At 46.2% G+C, this 21,450-nt stretch overlaps 1 protein-coding gene across 1 annotated transcript in view; it reads left to right on the top strand.

The window, feature by feature from the left end:
- Window positions 1-21,450, top strand: part of NIBAN2 (niban apoptosis regulator 2) — a 300,751-nt gene that overhangs the window by 231,424 nt on the left and 47,877 nt on the right. Inside the window, exons 3-5 of the mRNA XM_078642003.1 lie at window positions 3,940-4,068; window positions 6,682-6,790; window positions 9,892-10,056. Coding sequence (XP_078498129.1) covers window positions 3,940-4,068; window positions 6,682-6,790; window positions 9,892-10,056 — 403 coding nt within the window. The remainder of the gene's footprint in view (window positions 1-3,939; window positions 4,069-6,681; window positions 6,791-9,891; window positions 10,057-21,450) is intronic.

Here is a 21,450-nt window from a genome sequence, read left to right on the forward strand (position 1 = left end):
GAATAGATTGAAGCTTTCATGGTGGGGTTATGGCATCCAACCCAGCTGTGAAAGCAGCCTCCCACCCTGTAGCCCACTCTTAAAATGTCAAAGTGGCAGAATGGCTAGTCCAGCCCTGCATGAACAGGAGTGCAGGGAGCACAGATCCACCTCCAAAACCAAAAACAATAGGACAAACAGTGCATTATCTAATATGGACATCCCTCTTGGGATCAAGCTGTTCATTTGAACTGGATATAGAAACTTACAGACATGGAGTGACGCATAGGGTCATCTGACCTGATCTTCTATGGGGGGGCACCATCGTTAGGTGCCAAACCATTATTGTGCTTTTAAACTTCAAATAGCAGCTGCATGCCATTGGAAGCAATGGACGTCGCTGTACAGAGTTTACATGAAGCTACAGTTACCTGTCATAAAAGACCAGATGCCATTGACCCTGGCCTCCTACTGAGATGAAAGACAAGTGGGCTTATGTCCAGTTTGCCTGCTCAGTTTATGGTCTGCGGTCTATGCGAATAAGCATTTAAAGCGTGAAATACGCCGCAGCATCTTGGGTACTAAGATATATCACAACAGGCTCTAGATTAGGCAAAGATCTACATATTAAAAGATTAGCCTTTAATAGTTCCCGAAACTGTAATATATCTGGTTGGGCTCAAAGATATTAAAGAGGGGCATTCGACAGCTCGCTCACCGCCGTGACACCGCTCTGCCACCCATACTCACCGCTCTGGGAATGGGCACCAGAAACCGAGAGTCGGAGCAGAATGGTCTGGAAGGCGATACCAAGAACAATTTCATGGAAGAAACTCTAGACCTCGGAAGTAAATAGCTCTATGCACAAGGACCAAAGCCTTAAAGATAATCCCTTGTTTGATTGGCAGCCCATGTAATTTACTCAGGACTGGTAGGTCTGCGCTTTCCATGGTGTCGTAGTGAGCGAACGCGCTGCAGTTTTCTGCACTCTCGAGCCTTGATCGAAGAAGTGCATGCACCACATGAAAGTGGGGTCTGAGACTTCATTCAGTGATACAAGAACCACAGTCAAAAGCAACGAGAATATATAAATACAACGGTGACCGGCCCATTGAGAATTCAATAACAATAATGAAAAGAACCATCAAAATGGGCCAGATTCACAAAAGTCTCTGAAACACCATTTGAAAAGGTACACCTTTGGACTCATGTCTTCATTTGAACTAATTTGCCAAGTTTCCTGGGAACCTTCAATTTTATTTATTTATTTATTTGAGGTTTATATAGCGCTGGGTAGACCCGGAGGTATCAGCGCTTTGAATTCGGGAGTAATACCACGAATCAGTGACTGCCACAGATTCCAAGGGGCACTCCCACAAGAAAATAATATTTTTGCATTTGGAAACTTGACATCTCTGCCCGTGGAGATGTCAAGCAGAAGTGCTTATATTTTCAGAGGGAAAATATGTTTATCTGTTGGGAGACACCTGTAACTACACAACACCATCATACATTTATTTCCGGGGTGTTTCCTCACTATTCCTACCTTCTGAGCTGCTTTGTGTGAATTCCACCACAATCTGTGTTGAATCTTTGAAACTTGTGGCTGCTGGTACCTGGGGTCTGCACCCAGAGGGTGCCCCCTGCTGGAAGAGGTGCTTGGATGCTCAAATGTCCTGCAGCATTCAAAGTCTGCACCGGCTAACAAGCTGCAGCTCCTCTGCAGAGCTTTAAGGACATGAAACTTCAGGATATCGATTATCTCACTGAATATAGATCTTTAATAACTGTTTAGATGACAGGAAACTTGACCAGTATTTGCTGCTAAAGTGAAGACTAAAAACGAAATGGAAAAGTGAAGGGGTGGCATCTAACACATCACTACAGGGCCTTGCTGAAGGTGCACACATGTGCTTCTTTGTAGGAGTGATTCTACGTCTGTTAGTGCATGAACGAGCCATTCCTTCATCCCCAAGCCAGGATTTTAGACCAGGTCCATCACTCCCCCTGCATGTCATCTCCCCCCTTTTCTTTCCACTCTACATTTCTTCAGAGTGCACACTGGGGAAGGAGTTCTTAACAGCCTATTCCCCCTTCCTGGAACTGCTTGCCCTTAAACATCTACCTGTAACCAACTTAACAGTCTTAAAACAAGTCTTTTCTCACAACGACCTTAAGGTTTTTGAATCCCTTGTCTATGGATCCTGTTGATTCCCTTGCACCAGCATCTCTATAAACAAGAATATTTGCTCTAATAAAATATATTAAGACATTGATTACATGTGTACATTATTTGGTACCACCCTTCAGTAATGACTCAGTGAGTTTACTTACAGCACATGCTGTTGGATTCACCTTTTTTTTTTTACGGAGTTTTATATAGCGCAAACTTGACCCGAAAGTATCGGGTATCAAAGCGCTTTACATAGCACCAGTTGCGTTACATGAGAACACATTCATTTTTTTAATTTTTTTAATTTTTTGTTCGGCACGGGTAGATTAAGTGATTTACCCAGAATTACAGGATGTTCAGTGTCGTTGCCGAGACTCAAACCCAGTTCCCCAGATTCGAGGTCGACCGCCCTAGCCGTTAGGCCAACTCCTCTCCCCATGTGACCTTCATGTGACCAGTTACTTATGATGGGGTTAGATGCTTTTTAGCTCAGTTCTGTTACCAAACCACATTATAGACCTCGTTTGTAGGAGGAACCGAAGAGCCTCAAATGAGGTGCCTTCGCTGCTGCTAAGTTTGCACCATTCGTTGAATCTTACTCTGATTAGCTTTAGCGAACTGGAGTCCTACCAGTGCCTCATAAAAATGACAGTCATAAAAAAAATCCCTGGTAGGTCAGACCCAATATACATGGATCAAACACCCTCCTCTTCAAGTCTGTTGTTAGCCAAGACCTTTTGATCGTTCTGAAATTAGGTAGAAAATCTTCTTACTTAAGGAGCTTTCAGCCAGCCCTCTTCATCCATTGGCCAGTAGCTGTGCTATCCACATTTTCCTTCCATCCAATACAGCATAGGGCAGTAGGTCTCCCAACTTCAGCCATTGGCTAATTAAAATGTGCATGATGGCATTCTTTCCATTTACAAGGAGTACATCTGCACTTAAATTAGTGCACTTGTCGGCTCCCGGGACTACTAAGGCAATTTCTGCTTTCTGAGACCAAGAGATTATTTGGGCTTTTAGCCATGTTTGTTTTAAATTGGCAAGGGCCTGCCAGCTCACTCAGGAATAACATTTTTAAACAAAACATAAATACCAAGCAAGCACTGGCAATGGCGAAAGGTTGGTAGCCTATTGTCTTTGACAATGCTTGTTTCCATATGGGAATTCTGTTCTGCTGTTGGATGCTCTGTTTCAAGGTGGTGATCTAGTCATACCAGTGTAGAAAAGTTAGCTGTAGAGAGATGTCCATCCCTTACAGAATGTCTGAACACATTCTACATACCTTAGAATTCTCTTTAGTAGATGTATGCAAATTGCTAAGAGTAACCGTATTGAAATTACCATTGAGTGTGTTGTGATGAGAGGGCTTCCTGGCTGAACTTTGGCCACTAACTCTAATAATCTCCTGGCACTTTGCACTTTTTCAGTTTCAAAGAGGCTATTTTCCTTAGTAGCAACAGATTATATAATATCATATTCGCTTTATTGACAGGGTAGAATGTAATGTACAAGTGTTTGTTCCCTCTGTTGACACTACAGAGACTGGGCTTTAATGCCTAGTGTGTCTTCCCCTCCTAACACATAGGATACCGGGCTTCTCACGCCGCCATGTCTATTCCTGCTTGAGTGCTAGCACTCTGAGGCCATTTTCGATTACCTATTCAGATGGCTTGCCTTTCGCCCCAGTGTTTACGCTTTGTTAGTACCTGTCCCAATAGCCCTCCTCCTTCTGAATATCCTTATTAAGACCTGGATTTTAACCCCTGTCTTTATTCCTTTTGCAGACACCCCACGAAGATCGAATCATATTTTCTGGGAACTTGTTCCAGTACCTGGAAGACAACAAGAAATGGAGAAATCGCTTCTGCCTGGTGCCGCACTATTACGGAGTGGTGTTATATGAGAACAAGATAGTAAGTTAAATTTAAGGACCACCCCCCACATGCATCAAGCATTTTTGTAGTCGCAAACGGTGCGATTCCTTAAAATCGGCCGTTTGCGAATGCAAAAGTGCTTTTTGGGATGCATGAAGCAATTTTAGAATTCGTAACATGTTTGCGAGTTCTAAAATTGCGGGTGCTTTTAAGAAGTCGCAGATGTGCGATTTCTTAAAAGCAATGCATCATTAAATTTAAAACTGTAAATTCGCAATTAGGGTGCCAAATTTACCGAGTGGTTGAACCACTCGGTAAATTTGGAAAAAGTGTTTTAAATGCTGAAAATGTTTTTTTTCAACATTCATGTTTCACACACACATGTCCTTAGGACATGTGTGTGTGAAACATGATGCGAAAAATACATTTATGGGGTGCATGGGGGGGTCCTTTGGACCCCCCCCGCACCCATGAAATTTTCAAAGTGCCACTCGCAATTTCCTACTGCCTTCCCATTGACTCCTATGGGCCTTTTGGCCCATAGGAATCAATGGGAATTGCGAAAATGTACTTAATAATTCGGTATTTATTTGGGATTCGGTAAAAATTGCGATTTTTACCGAATCACAAATGAATACCGAAAATAATGATGCATAGCATTTTGCACTTCTTAATTTGCGATTCCTTATTTTTCGCAAATTAAGAAGTGCAAAATGTCACAATGATGCATGTGGGGGCACATCTTTTGTTTCACAATTTACTCTCTTTCTGCTCTGTAGAAATATCTCTACCCACATCCACCCATCTTCTTCATTGCAATCCTTCTGATCCACATCAACTCCTTTCAGGCACAACCTCACCCATCTCTACCTCCCTCCACACTTTCAACTCTTTTCCATTCCCCTTCCAACTGCACCAACTCGCCCACCTAAACCTCACTGACCCACCTCTACTCATGCCACTTATGTCCCCGCCAATCATTCTCCAACCACCTCATTCTGCTGACCCATCAATATTTACCAAACACAGTTTTTACTCTTCAGTGCCCTCCTTTATTAGTCGTTTGTGTAGAACAAAGGTCTAGTGGAGGCCAAAAAGGTACTCTAGTAGCCAGGGCTACTAGGAAATTAGGGGCAGTATGAATCTGAATGGATAGTCCCAATTGGACTAGGAAGGCAATTATTTTAAGGACACAGGGTTATGCGAAAAGACAAGCTTTTTAAGAGCCTTCCACTTGTGCACTCCTTTTATAAGTAAGTTCCTCCTAGACCAAGGTTTTGAATTTCTTTTCTTCTCCCTGTAGATTCTAATGCTCACATTCGCTCGTCCTGATGAAGATCTCCAACCAAAACTCCATTCCTGCATTTAATTTATTTAGGAGTTTTGATACTGTTTTTGTTGTTTTTTCAATGCTATGTAATGTTTTTAATGTCACCAGCACTTCCCCACTTCACGCACTGTCACTTCCTATGTGAGCACTGGAACTATTACAAAAGTACTTGATATCCCATTTATGCTGATAATAAATGTCTTGTCTTTTCGCATAACCCTGTGTCCTTAAAATAATTGCCTTCCTAGTCCAATTGGGACTATCCATTCAGATTAATACTGCCCCTAATTTACTAGTGGCTCTGGCTACCAGAGTCCCTTTTTGGCCTCTACTAGACCTTTGTTCCTACACAAACGCCTAATATTACTCCTGGTCTCACTACTGGGGTACCCTTTTTCTCTATACATAGACTCCTTTATTAGTCAGCACAAAATCGCCATCTCCAAAGCAACCCGTCCCACCTCTCTGTCTCATCCTAATGCATCTCCAGCACTATTAAAACATCTCCCTAAATCTACATCTGTGCAACCTGTCTCCATTTCATACTGCCCTTCTCAGCTTCTTCCACATGCGTGGTCCATCGCCAGTCTCTTAAACCCATCAGAAGGCACCTCAGGACATAGGCTCATCACCCAACATCTCTTTGAATAATTTCCTCTCACTAGCGCTCTCTGTTTAATCTCTGCCACTCTTCCCACCTGCAGCTCTGTGTTCATCTCCAAACATGTAAATCTCCTTTATCTGCCTGCACTCCACATCACTGCATGCATTGCCTCTTCACCTATCATGTTTCTGTGTATAAACATTACAGCCTTTCTAACATTCCCCTCTTTCAGTTATTTTGATAGTTTCTCACCTTGCCCAAGACATCAAATGGCACCTGGAACCCTTTATTAGGTATCGTTAAACACCACTGCATTTCTGCATACCCCGCTACCAGCCCTAATTTCTTATAAATGTAATGACCTTCCCTCATCTCTATCACCTAGCTATTCCAATATGGGTTCTTTGGTCTCCAATTCAGTGCCCTTGTGTGCACTAGTGTTTGAACTATCACCAACCCAACTGTGATCAATATTGCATTGAGTTTAGTCTGACAGCAGCAGAGCCTCTTATCAGCAAGGTTCACTGCTCACTTTACTCTTGTTCGCAGGGTTCAGTCCTCACTTTACTCCAAGATGTTAATTAATACAGGATCTCACTCTTCCCTCAGTATTTCCTTTCTTCTGATGTGCTCCCTTTTTAACCCCACTTGATTATTTACTTGTATATAGTCGAATGGATGCTGTAAATCACTTTGCTCTTCTCTGTTCCCTCCTTAGGCCTATGAGAGAGGCCTGCAGCCTCGATCTGGTGTCAACTGTGCAGGATACAAAGTCCTTAAATCCGTGGATGTCTACATGGAGCTTGTGAACAGTAACACCCTTCCCGGTGAGTAGCTCCAGCCTGTGGTATCTACCCATCTTCACAACCGCTTTTATGAAGTGTACAATCCAACTCTTTCTCCTCTGTTTCCTACTCTCTACCCTCTTTGTATACTTTACCACCATACCCCCTTCTCACCCGCTCTTCTTACACCTGCCCCTCCTCACCGCCAGCATTTTCGTGGCAGGAACACCGGCATAAGACCACAGGGGGTGAGGAAACTCCTAAAATGCTTGGTGGTGCCGCAGCGGCACCAACAAGCATATTGCGGTCTCAGGCCGCCACTGCCGTATGATTACGGAATCCTGGCAGTTGCAGTGTTCCTTTGGCGTCCGGCTGCGGGAGTTGTAATATGGCAGTCGAACCGCTGTTGAGACGGTCCCCATCCGCGACCGCACCTCCACCGTGGGTCCGCCAAACTCGTAATTAGGCCCTTAGTCTCAGCTATTGTCTTTTTGACATAATGTGTCTTATAGCGTCCTTTGGTCTTCATGTGTCTCAGTGTCTATTGGTCATGGGGCATCTGATGCCAACTACTGGTGCATGAGCCTCTGATATTATCCAATAATCTTCTGTCATCTGCTAGTGTCAGTTGTATTTGTCCAATTGGGTTCATATGGGTGACAAGTGACTTAAAGCGTCTGATCAACTTTGAGTATATTATAGTGTTCATTGGTTTTTCCACGTTTGATCGTATCCATTGGTTTTTAGACTTTTGTGTGTCTGGTAGAGTCCCTCGGCAGGGTGTCTGATAGTCTCAGTTTGCTTTAGGTGTCTTATAGTAGTGTCAGCTGGTGCTTTTGTGTTCGCTAAGTCCTCATGGTGGCTGTGTGCTGACAGATCAGGTCTTGCCTCGTTGTTTCTGGTCTCACTGGTAATGGCTTTTCTTTCTAAGGGTTGCTGGGCTCACGTTTCTCTGTTATGACCTAATCCCTTCTTTCTCTGCACAGCATTCTTTACTTTGAGCAGATATCATGTCAAGGTGCGGCACTCTATAGCAATTCAGTTTCTTTGTAAGTGGTTTCCCTGGTTGCCATTATACTTTTGTGCAGCTATTTCTGAACAGCTCTTCTGGAGTTTTTAAAGGTGTTGCTGCTATTTACTTGAGGCTTGTGGTTCTTAATCATTGATAGGGTCGTCCAGTTGTTCACACACTCCTTGCAGTCATTCTCCTCTCCTGCCTTCCTTTCATACGTTTGTTTCTCTCTCATTCTTTCACTTTCTTCATTATTTTTTTCTCTTTCTCCTTTTTCTCCTTTTCATGCTCTTATGTGTCTGCCTGTCTCTTTGTCCATCTTTCATCTCTTCCTTTCCAATTTGTATATGATGCTCCATTTCTCTCTTTCTTTTAATCCCATCTATTACTCTGTCATCATTTTCTTTACTTTCAGTCACTCAGCAATCTCACCTCACTCCCTTTTGTTTAACCTTCTCTCCTTATTTTCTCCTTCCTTGTCCTATCTGCCTCTTCTTTCCTTTGGTCACAGCTACATGTCCATGGACCTCTTACGCCAAAATGCGATAGGTAGTGAAAGTGACCCCATGCAGGCATTGGCCCAGGAAGAGACCCTGCAAACGGAACCCATGTCTCACTCTAAGCCTCCTGTTAGCCGCTGACGGGCCCGGGGAAGGGCAAAGAGTCCATAGCAAGACAGTCTCCTGGGTTCTTAAAGTCTTGTTTACGGTTTGCTATTGCTGATGCCCTCATGAAGCTAAAAATCAGGAAAACTTTGAGATTCTGCTACTTTCCCACCACCAATACACGGTACACTTGTTATTTATGACCAAAGTCTAGAGTAAGTCTACGAGTATATAATTTAATATTTCAGTAACCAATGATAGAGGAACAAAGTTCCCAGTAATAGATCTAACCCCATCAAAAACATCTCTACAAAATGAGCATTTAGATTGTTTCCTAAATGTGAGCCAACGCTGGTCCATGAAGGAAAAATTAAAGGAAAAATTAGGAGATATGGTCAGTTTTTTGTGTTCAGTGATAACATGTTGGTGAATGAATGTGCTTTAGGTCTGAATTTTCACAGCACAGAGAGGACTTTGAGTGTGTCCCTTTCAATCAATTGCATACCTCTTTCAGCCTGTTTCAGCCATTGACTTGAGACTCTGTCAATCACGTCTTGGCTCAGCCAAGTGGAGTATTCATCTTTCGCCTAATGCTACTGAGAGACTACTTAAAAACAACAGCCTTCTCTGGCCACTTCTACCGGCCCTCTCTGATGTGTTTTGCTCTAATATGTGAACACTGAACATATGTGCATATTGACCCCGAACCTATTGCCTTTATTTATGTTGTGTTTCCAATGTATATCACATTGTATCTGTTTATACATATATATTTTTATTCATAGTTTTATAGATACTTGCATTGGTGTGGACAACTCTAATACGATCTAAATCATCATTTCTGTTTTGACAAATCCTCTTTATTATTCAGTTTCGTGACTGAACACAAGGGTCACCTTTTGTGATTGTATTTAAGTTTATCAAAATTGCTTTAAAAACAAGCATTGGCAAAGTCTGGAATTAATATAAACACAGGCATTCACAGGTGCTGGTTATCACATTAAAGCTTGCCTGATTGGCTTAGCCAGTGCCTGAAAAAAGTTGCAAAAAATAAATGCTTTCTGTATAGAATGCTTTCAGACTGTAAATAACTGAATGTAACAAGCAGGGTGAAAATTCAGTGTGTTGTTCAGTTGTAAAATAGTCCCTCATGCATTCCAAAGGAATCACTTCCTGGAAGGTGGAATGATACGACAAGTAGCAAATGGTATGAGGCAAGAGATAATACTCCTGTGGGTAGAGCCAAAGATCACTCTATAAATATTTTAAGGTACTGATAACAAAACTCTTGCAGACAGCTGCTCTGTCAAGCCAGACCTCAATCCAAAAAAGTGGTAGCAAGGGATGTGGCAATGGGTATGAAAAGGCTGCGGGTACGATAAGGCAGCTGCTACTCCTAATATATGCCCATGCACATGTCCTTTCCCTCCTATCCCTCCCTCTCCCTCTCTCCCCCTCTCTCTCTCCCTCTCTCCCCCTCTCTCTCTGTACCACCTACATTGAATATTCTGTTTTTCCCCATGAAGGAGGCAAGCCCAAGTCCGGAGGAGTGCAGATGAAATGTGCCACTCAGTTCCCCATCATCCTCTGGCACCCATATGGACGCCATTACCTTTTTTGCGTGATGACCGAGAAGGAACAGGAGAAATGGGCAGCAGTGTTCCAGGACTGCGTGAGGCACTGCAATGATGGTGAGTGCTGTGGGATGGGGTCAGTGGGAGGTATGAGGGACTTGCAATATTGTTTGACGACTGCATGAGGCATTATAACAATGGGGTGCATTAGAACAATACGGTGTCTTGGGGAATATGGGTATAAAGTACACTTACAATATGGGAACTTGTTCCAGGACTGTGTGGGGCCCTGCAGTGATGGTGGGTACTACAGGATTGGGTAAACATATCTAGGAACTGTTATAGGGCTGCAGGAGGCACTTGCAATGATCACGACTATAGAGCGGGGAAGGAGCCCTGTGGGAAATGGCATTACATGTATATCTCATGTACTGTTCCGATCGCGCCAGAACTGAACTGAGGCTGTTCTGTTGACTCAGATCCAATACTATGATCAAAATCCATTTGCTCCAGTCTTGAAGTCCTGCTCCTGCCGTTCCATGGCCTCCAGTTCTAAGAGTATCTGCCAATTAAATATGCTTGGTCTTTTTGAAGTGGAGGAATCAGAATGTCTCTTGCACACCCCACACCCCACCAAGCATCCATGCTGCAGCGGGTGCGTAATTAGAATCTTTCCTCAGTCCTCATCTGATTCTTGCTTCATGCTTCATGCTTCATTTTGCCTCTGGTCCCTGGGCTGCCTTTACATCTAGTGTTACAATTCAGTAATTGTGGTCCCAAGATTGGGAGATGTAATGGTATCTCCAACTCTTCCATGGAGGTCTGCGTCTGCTCCTGGTAGTAGCTTGGTGCCACCACATGGGTTAGAGGCCAAGAGATGGCAATACAGCCTCCACTGCATGTAACTGGTGTAGCTGCTTGGGAGCTACAGTATCACCGAGTGGTTGAAATACCATCAGCTGAGTCCTGACTACATACTTGAGATTTGTGGCTTTCCTTGATAATATATCAGATAAAGTACCCCCTGCTGTACATTGTAAGGATATTGCAAGTCACCAAGGAGTGACCATAGCGAGGATCGAGGCTGAAGTGGTTCTGGCTATTTAAAAGTACCATCCACGTTAAGAAAAAAAACTGTTCTTTTTTCCCTGTTCTGCATCTCAAACAGTCATTAACAACTGGCATTCTATAATGCTCCATTGCTTGATGACAGCAGTTTGGGTTTAAGACATATTGTGACCTTACTAACCAGGTGATTTAGTAGTACTTGTACCAAAGATAACTGCCGGTATCTCTTGTATAGTACCCAAAACACCATCATTGCATGGCTCATCAAGAGGGATACCTGGTCAGCTGTAACAACCTCTGAATTGTTTGGAAAGGAAAGCCCTGACAAATAAAACCCCTGCATCGACCTACTAATGGCCAGATGTGCACTTTACAAATATCAAAGATATACTAAAAACAAAGCATTGGAGCCCTACAGAGGAGTGTTGAAAGTGCTTTTTTGATCAGATGGGGCCCACCGGCTTTCATTTATGGGAACTGGAATTATTTTAACATATCAGAGTTTGACACAGAGCAAGAGAGAGAAAAACACAAAAGCAGAGAATGGGGGGAGAGAAAGGCAGAAACACAGTGACAAAGAAAGAAAGCAGGGATGAGAAGGAACCTGAAAGTGACATAAAGGGGGAGGGAGTGGATGGGCTGCAGGCTTCTGCGCAAAAGTTTTGGACCCAGCACTTATGTTTTCACAAATTAAACACTGGCGTGTTGGTGCTGTTAACAGGTTTGGGGGTCTGCAGAGAAATGTTGGTGCTGCCTTTAGTTAATAGAATGGAAGCCCAACAAGTGCTGCTGCCGTGTAGTGTTGAAGTGCTGGTTCTTTCAATAGAATAGACGCCGCCAAGGAGAAGTGCTGCTGGTGCAGGCATCAGCCGCTGTACCTCTGGTGCCCCTTAGAGAGGTTTCTTCTGCTCTAGAGAGAAAAGCTGCTCTCACCCGTTCTCACTCGGAGTCTGCCAAGCACAGGTCAGCCAGCCTACACCTCACGCCGCCCAATGTACCCGGAAGTCAGGAAATGCATTTGCAGGAACCGGTCGGTGCCAGACTGGCTCATTAATGCCCGGGTCACTGGGCACTAATGAAGCGGAGAGAATACTGTGCACATGGTCGGGGGTGGAGCTACGTTTCAGGCGAACTATTCAACTTTAGACTCTCTAAGTGCACTGTGAGGGGGGGTCAGGCAAGGCCACTGCCAGCTGTTTCAAGCAGTTCATAGTCTGGGAGAAAGTAACAGCGAAGGAGGCCAGGGTGCACTTAACCAAGAACTGTCTGGAATATGTGCTTTCACCGAACGCCAGCTCGTGTGCTCACAGCTCGCCTGTGCACACAGAACCACGACAGATGTTCAATGTGGATACAATTAAACACTGGCCTAAATATGCAGACGCAGCTAAACACAAACTCGCCTTTGTGCACACAACCGAACGCCCAAAGCCAAACACGAACTCACCCGTGTGCACACAACCAGACAGATTCAAATTAAAAGCAAACCAATGGCTCCCAAACGCCCAAAGCCAAACACGAACTCACCCGTGTGCACACAACCAGACAGATTCACAATTAGAGCAAACCAATGGCTCCCAAACGCCCAAAGCTAAACACGAACTCACCCGTGTGCTCCCTTCCAAACCGTGACTCGAGTATGAACACACCAATACACAGACCTAAACCAAGCAGCAGAAGCATGCACACACTGACACGCATACATTAAAGCTGCAACGCCCACACTGCAGCATTACACCTACGCATTATCAGACATATGTACACCCAACTAGCTATACATCACTTAGTGCACACATAACCTAACACAAATCCGAATTCACACTAGAAGCCACAGCTATTTACAAAACCGCACACAGGCAACATGTTAAACCCACACATGTTTAAAAGTACAGCTGAGAACAAAGAAGCATTCCACCCAAGTCAACTACACACACACACACACACAGAAGCACACACACACATCTACCTTACCACCGCTAGAGACTTACAGATATGTTCACAAATATAGGCTTACTCGCAGATACACAGCTGGGACTCTAACACGCAACGACAGCGGTGATTTTAAAAAATACATTCAAATGACAACTCTGTACACATATGATTAAACCATAAACTTTTTCTTTGAAATTAGGTTTCTAATCATACATTGAATTACTGTATTTTAACCCTTGGTAATACATTCAAAATGTAACAAATTCTACAGAACAATTAAGACAATCCAACCCTATGCATTTCGGGACTAGAGTCCCTTCGTCAGGGGTTATCTGTAACAACAAGAGAATAACAGAAAAACAAATTCATTTTCGGCACAAATATATATGTAACATATATTAGTAGAAACAGACAGTAACTGCCAATAAAGTGCTCCACACATATCTGTGTGGATGGCTGATGGTGTCAGTAGAACAGTTTTAAGGTAGGAGCGAGGTGGCCAGTTTCCTAGGGCTTCCACCTTCCAAGAGTCTTCCTGGCAAATGAAACTTTGCCTCTCTCCAGCACACCTCTATCTGTATCTGAACCTCTTGTCTTCTCTCTGCTTATCTCTACCTTCACCTCTGTCTGTCTTTGCTCAGTATCATCTAAGGATGTTTGGGGTCATTAGAAAGAAATATTTCAACTGTGTCTGTGCGAACCCCATTTCTGAAAGTTTGTTTGACGTTGTACAGGCTACAATAAACACACAATTTGGTAATAAATTGTGTAATAAAATGTTAAGTTGTCTTGCCCATTGCCCCAAAAATCCTTAACACAACACTGCATCTTACAGGAAGCCATACTCTGAAAGTTTCTATGTTCTCAAAGATTGAACTCATGCCTTGGAGCCCTGCTGTTGTGATCTGTCCTATAGGAAGAGGAAGCTGTACTTAATGGTATGGCAGGAGCTGGCTGCTGGCCAGGAGGGCTCCCGCTAGGCCCAGCATACTGAATCCTGCAGATAGGTTGACTCGAGGAGTGTGGCGAGCCTGCATCACCCTGCCCCATACTGTGTATCTTTAGTAAGATATCAGCACCAACAGCTTGGCAGTCTTTTGGACCTCCTGTGAATGCTTGTCCATTTTCAACACAACTGCTCACCTGTTTATGACTTCACGAGGGCAGCTGGACTGTAATCGACCATCCCCTTAACTTGTCCAGTGCAGCATTGTTACATGAGCCCTGTTACATAGACCGTACCTACAATTTGGTCCAGTTTGTTGGGACCTTGCAACAATAATCTTCTAAAACTGGAAATCCTAATTTACTTTTGAGTGCTGGCTTCGCAAGGTTTAAAAGGTTTAGCTGTTTTTTTTTTTTTACGTATTAGCAGATTATCGAAAGCTAACCCAATTAGTTGCACCATTGACTGCTGACCCAAATGCCAAAGATGAACAAAGGCAGATGTGTCATAGCACACTTGGTACACTAGGACATTTAATCTGACTTTAAGGTCACCAGAGACTGTGGAAAATTAACAGAACTGATTCCAGAGTGTTTCCGATAAGAGATCCCTTGAAACCGTCACTAAAATATAGCATTTTCCATCGACCGCCAAGGTTATTCAGTGCCTCTATGTTCCTCTGTTTATCCTACCCTGGAGCAGGATGCATTACTGTGTCCCCCCACGGCACACTTTTTCAGGCGTTACTTGTTTATTTTTGTGTAGGCACTCTGCAAGACCTTGTGTGCTTTTCTCCCCCCTGCAGCGCTCCATGTGCCCCTCTCTCGCTCATGTGCCCCTCTCTCGCTCATGTGCCCCTCTCTCGCTCATGTGCCCCTCTCTCGCTCATGTGCTTCTTCCTTCTCCCCTAGGTTGCCTTCTTGTCTGTTTGCTTTCTTCTCGCCACCTCAGAGTTGCTTTCTTTCACCAGTTTGATCCCTCCAATGGCGCATACCGCGCCGTGGCGGCTGGCATCTATGGAAGGGTAGGCAAATGGGTGAGTGCGAGACCAGGCAAACAAAAAAAAAATTAAAACACTTACAATATCATGATGCGCGACGTCCTCCTCACTCCAAACAATTCCGCTGGGACTACAGTGCAGGCCTCAGCAAACTCCCTCGGCCAATTATGGCCTGCTCATGTGCATTTAACCAGCATGTGAGCAGTGCCCTGAGTGATGTGAGCGGCCTCTTTCTGCGTTCCCTAGTGCACTGGAGGTCTGCACTTGCTTTCAATGTATCTGTCTTAAGACAGCTGGGTTGAGAGGTTTAAAGTGTGCATGTCATCTCCCCACACTCATCTACTTTCTCTCTCCCTCTGCCTTTCTAGCTTCTATCCTTTCTATATTTCTATGCTCTGACGTTTCCTACCGGTCAATAGGTTGTAGGTGGTGATTCTGTTTTGGAAATACAATAAAAAGATGTAAACCATAAAGTGTGCATGTCTGGCTGGCCTTCGCAAGACAACTGGCCAAAGAGACATGCACACAATAAACAGTGCCAAGGCATCCGTCTGCCCCCCACTCCTCCCTGCTGTCACTCAGCGGGCGCCCCTTAAAAAATAAAAAAATAAAATTGTAATAAATTACCAGTTATTCTTCATCTCTGGGGTTTTGGTGGGTGCTTAAGTGGGGCGACACTCCGCCACTACAATGGAAGAGCCGCCCCTGATTGTGTTGCTTCCCACATCTGGACTCCTGTTTTGTTTTGGCCCCATGTTGCTTCTCCGCTTCATACTCCGTGTTGCTTCCTTTCTCCACCCATGTAGCATTTATCTCGTGTTGCTTCCTCTCCCCAAGTGGTTTCCCACCACCCTTAAAAAAATGTTTAGCACGTTTATTTCCTTTTTAGTTACCGATCGAACTGCATCATTTTATAGGCGCGTGCGTGCGTGTGCAGTGCACGCACCTACAAAATTACGCGGCCACATCAAAAGCATTTTTTGGGGTAATGCTTTAGACATGCTGCAAAGCGCAGCATATCTAAAACCATTGGCAAAGCCAGTAGGTCCCACAGGAGAGACCTTTTGTCAATGAAAATGCTTGTAAATAGTGCTGACTGGACACAGAAGTGTATTGTGTGTTATTAGGCTTCATCGCTTGGCCTGGGTATCTTTGGGGAGCTCAGTTATTCAACATGGGTCTCTCGCTTGTCCAACTGGATTACCGTAATACCTGAGCTACTGGGGACCAACAGTGAACAAATCAGAGCCCAGTACCCCCTCACGCTGGTTACAGCCACGAAATAATACGCACACGCCCTCACAAGTGCACGCATACACAATTCCACACACATTCACACGCAGATTTAATACACACGTACCACACCACAGATTTCACACACGTCCACTCATGCGTGCCGAGATTTCCACAGAAGAACATGCAGAACAACACCGATTTCAAGGTCGTGCACGCGCTCGCGTACAGATTTGCTCGTGCGCACATTATTATGCAGACCCACAGACAGATGCAATCATAGTGAGCCCAGGTTTCCCCCGCCCCGCGCCCGTCAACAGCGTGACTGCCATGTGTGCAGTGGGGAGAACCGAGGAGGCCGGAAGGAGAGTCACGGGGAGGGCGGGATGAGTCACCAAGGAAGCTCACGACCACAAACCACGGCGCTCACCAGCGCTGGGAGGAGGACGCGGGGAGGAGGGACGGGCCACCGGCCTGGAAACTCCGGCTGCGCAGCGCCACCTCGTGGTCATAGAGAGGACTGTACCAGTGCTCCGGGATTCACTGTGAGGGGGGAATTTTCGACAGGAATCAGTCACTGAGGGGAAACATCTACAAAGCACCCTAATGTACACTGTGCCTATAACAACACCCGAGATTCACCGGGCGGATGGTTCAAAACAACGCCCAGTATTCTGTGACCTAAAGGGCTCCATAGCACCCTAACATTTGCTGTAGACGTGTCTTTATTTATTTATTTTTTATGCGTTTTTATATAGCGCGGACTTTACCCGAAGGTGTCAGAGCGCTTCACAATAGGAACAGAACTGATACATGAGGAGAAGAAGATTACAAAAGCGAACGTTAAGTTACATGAGGCAAAAATGACAATTGTGAGCAAACAAAATACAAGAGGTAGCAAACGGTGCAATACAGGAGGAAAAAAGGGACATGTGTGCAGGTTACAACCGCGTACGTACAAAGTACAAGTAGAGGTATAATACTGCAATAAATGGCAGACACTCAAGCACAAGAACAAACGTTACGTAGGCAATGGTGGCACTTGTGCAAGTATCTAAAGCAAAAAAAATGTAAGAGCACCCGGGTATTTAAAACTTTAGGTTCACTGTGAGCACACGCACCTCTAGGAGAGGGTATAAAACAGCGCCCCAGTATTCAATGTGAGAAGGAGCCCCAGGCAGCACCATAGTATCACCCTAATTTCTGCTTGATGGCGGGGGCAGTACATCACCCCCGTAATCTCAGTGAGGCGGCAGCTTTGTAATCACCCCCTATTGTCAAGCAAGATGAATCTGTCCAGGTACCCCGACAAAGTAAACGTCGGGGAGTCCGTGACATGGCCAGGCAGCCGTTCGCCATTGCTCCCCCATATTTACTATGAGGGTCTTTTCATAGCTCCTTCTATATAGCGTCCTCATAAATACTGCACAACAAAATACACATCGACGATCAGTAACAGAGCCTTTATGGGAAGTAAAGGGGCGGGTTGGCTGTAAGAGTACCGCCATACACGTGTGCATAAAGGACTACAAGGCTAAAGACTACAAGGAGGAGCCGAGATGGACGGGACGTGGACCGTCTCGGCTCCCGGTCCACGCGCTGCTCCGGCCTGGATCCCAGCGTCTGAAGGAAGCCCTCCGCGATGCTCACGCTCCCTACCTGAAGCGGAAGGTATGGGGCACCTGCGGGGCTGCTCAGATCGCTGCTGGTGCCACTGGAGTAGCGTAGATTTGTGGTGCGGAGAGACGACAGCGGCGGCCAAAATGGCGACCGGAGCCCTGCCGAGAGCGCCGATGGCTGCATCCCTCTACAGGAGGTATGTCCAAAGTGCGCATTTCGAGGGACACAGCAACTGCCACTAGTGGAACCCTACCTCGGGGGCCTCGGAAACGGCTTTACACCGGAGATGGCCCCGCCGCAATCGGTTCTCCCACGCCTGCCTGACTTTAAAATGGCGCCCAGAGGTGACCCGCAAATGCCGATCGGCGCCTCTAATTGATGACCTGGGCCCTGCGCTCACTGCCTCTCCCACCACGAGCTGCTGCCCCTCTGCCTATGCTGCAGCTGAGCTGAAGAAACCACTGGCCTGTCCTGGGGTTAACCCCGCACCTCCGACACCTCATACACCCTGTTTTCCAGCAGACCTCCTGTACCACTTGCTCCTCTCTCCTACCTGCTGGCTCAACCTCTCACCCACGGAGGAGCTCCTGATTAAAATGGTGGCTTTGTTCACCGGATCCTGTGGTACCAGCGGAGGTTGCCACCTGAAGACCTTGGCCTCCAATTTTACACCAGCACTAGAGGTGAGCCGGGCGCCACCGCAACTAACGCTGCTCTCCTCTGAGAAGCGCTCCAGTCTGCTCTGCCCCGGGGCTTGTCCTGACCCCAAAATGGCGGCGCCTTAGGGACATCGGTGCAAATGACTCCCCGGGCAGACTTTCAAGCTCGCGATCGGCTGCTGCCAAAGCATAGCCTGCAAAGCTCTCCTCCTGTGCCCTCCTCCTGTGCCTCCTCCTGTGCCCATCCAGCGTCGGCGTTGCTGAGGCGCCTCCATTTGGCCCCAGATGATGTGGGTTAGCTTAGTGGCGTGTTCTCCCCTGCTCCCGGGACTGCCTCCCGTTCTGCGAACAGCTGTCTTGGCGCCCGTGGTCTTTCTTCCCCGACCCCTGGTCTTCGGATCAAACTCCTCTGCCCCAGCTCCTCATGGGCGATGAGGCTGTGACTTTGCTGCGGACTGCCTTTCTCCCCCCAGACTTGCTGGCTATGGCGGCACTCTTCCTGGACTTTCAGACTTGGACCTCTGCACTCCCCGCCATTTTCTTTTCTTTTTATGACTCGCTTCTTCTTCTACCTTTCTCCTCTGCCATTTTAGCGACCTCTGACCTCTCCCCTCTCTGTCCTAGAGACCCTTCTATTGTCTCTCTTGTTGCCTCTGACACTCTCCTCACTGTCTTAATCGTTACTATCTGCTTCCCTCTCCCGTTTGTCTCACTTTCCTGCCCTTCTCTGTCCCTCCCCTGGTGCTGTGACTGCATCCCCCCTCCGACTGCATTCCCCCTCCAACCCCACTTAATGGAACTCTGCTTTTCTGTATATAGAGATAACTCTAATCACTAGTATATGCTGTAGACCGTTGTGCTCTCCACCATTCCTATGTGACTCTTAGAGTATATCCATGTGTATCCCTTCCCTATGTATATAGAGATAACTCTAACCACTAGTATATGCAGTAGTCCGCTGTGACTCTTAGAGTATATCCATGTGTATCCCTTCCCTATGTATATAGAGATAACTCTAATCACTAGTATATGCTGTAGACCGTTGTGCTCTCCACCATTCCTATGTGACTCTTTGAGTATATCCATGTGTATCCCTTCCCTATGTATATAGAGATAACTCTAATCACTAGTATATGCAGTAGACCTTTGTACTATCTACCATTCATATGTGACTCTTAGAGTATATCCATTTGTATCTCCTCCTTGTGTGACTTTATATCTTGTACATTTGCAATTTTTTCTGTTTGTATCCTCTATGTAACGCATGTAATCCTAAGTCCTTATGTTTTTCAACTGGTTCTTATGTAAAGCGCTCTGACACCTTCGGGGAAAGTTCGCGCTATATAAAATCGCATAAAGAAAAAAATAAATAAATAAAGCAGTCCCTGACAGCTCCCATATTATAGATGGCGAAGATGGGGTTCAATAGGCGCTATCTGCCCCTCTCCTACAACAGGAGCTGGCCTCGCCTACTTCTTGGCTTCTTCCTAGAAGCCTGCCAGCCTCTATTGTCAAACACGTGTTATTCCGCCCGTCACCGGAGGGGACAGCATTGATTAAGGTGTGCAATCCTTCTGTGCCTTTTTTTGAGTGTTGGTTTTCTAAGTCCACAACAATCTGGCAAACAAGAGGATTCATTATTTAAAGTAGAGAAATTAAAACCACTCCCACCCACCACGTAGGCCAATATACATAAAAATTAGGATATTGAATAGCTAAACTTCGATATAGTGTCACTTTTTATTGTCCCTTTTCGTGAATTGTAGAATTAGTGATGTCGAGTCAGTGGCCCCCACATCCCGCCTGTCCGCTCCAAAGTCACTGGAACAAAATGCCAATAGAGAGAAGCGCACCTTTTTCTTCGACCTTCCAATATATTTCATGGCATCCATAGACAATCTGTCCCAGCCTACAGGAACATTCTGCGCACGTCTGGTCAATCCAGTGCTACATTTTTAGGTCGAGGACCTAAAGGCTGCGCTTGCGCAGTCTTTGGTCGGAGATTTAATGTTTTTTAGACGGGGCTTGAACCCGCCTCTCTCCTCCATCTCTCCTCCATTGGCTGGCTTCCTAAATGGATGCCAGCCATTGGAGGAGAGGGGCATCACTCCAATCAAGCCCCGTCTCTTTCGGATTCGGGGCCGTGTTTTTGGCGTTCTTTCCACCTGTGACGTCATCCGTCACTCAGAACGCCAAAAACACGCCACAAATCTGAAATTTTCGGATATTTGCGGCCGCCATTGTTGCTCGGCCGGCCCACCGAGTGGTCTGACCCTCTCCCTCCTGGCCCCGGACGAGCTGTGCTGCCCGAACAATGATTTTGAGGTGGGATCCCCAGGAGCTGGATGTGGGCCCTAATCAAGTGTGTTGCAGGCTCGCAACCGCCGTGGGCTTCAGTGCAGGGCTGCATGTGAGCCTCTATTAAGCTAACCGTGTGCGGGGTCGGGCCATCGCCAGTTCCACCTCTGTAGTGCGGTGGCTCTGCTCTTGCAGGTCAGGGATGCGATTCCTGAGCCCCCTGGCATGTCCAATTCACGTAGAGTGGTCACCGCATAACGTGGACTGCCGGCGGCTTGAGATGATCTCTGGAGGGAGGGGCGGAGCTGTTATGCGAGAGCTGAGGCCTCGATTCTGCCTCAAGGCCCCGCAGTGGTGCCTGACCAGAGAAGGCTTAAAGCATGCTAGCAGCTGCGGCGGTCATCGGTGCTCCCTGGTCGGACATCGGGAGATGAGTACGGAAGAGGGATAGTGGGTTGCAGGACCTCTGCCTCCACCGCCCTGGGGTCCGGACCTCTGCACTCTAGCGCCTTGATGCTGCAGCCGACCCAGCGCCTAGTGAGGAGCACAGAGAGGACACCCCCGGAGAGGGGACACTGACCGTCCGGCACTGGTGAGTGAGCATCCCCCCTCCACCCTCCACCACTCCACATCTGCAGCACGTCCAGGCCTCTGCACTCTAGCGCCTTGAGGCTGCCACCAACCCAGCGCCTAGTGAGGGGCAGAGAGAGGACACCCGGAGAGGGCACGAACTGAGGGGGGCACAGAGGGCGCCC

Source organism: Lissotriton helveticus, chromosome 5_1 (assembly GCF_964261635.1).
Source record: "Lissotriton helveticus chromosome 5_1, aLisHel1.1, whole genome shotgun sequence".
NCBI classification, from domain to species: domain Eukaryota; kingdom Metazoa; phylum Chordata; class Amphibia; order Caudata; family Salamandridae; genus Lissotriton; species Lissotriton helveticus.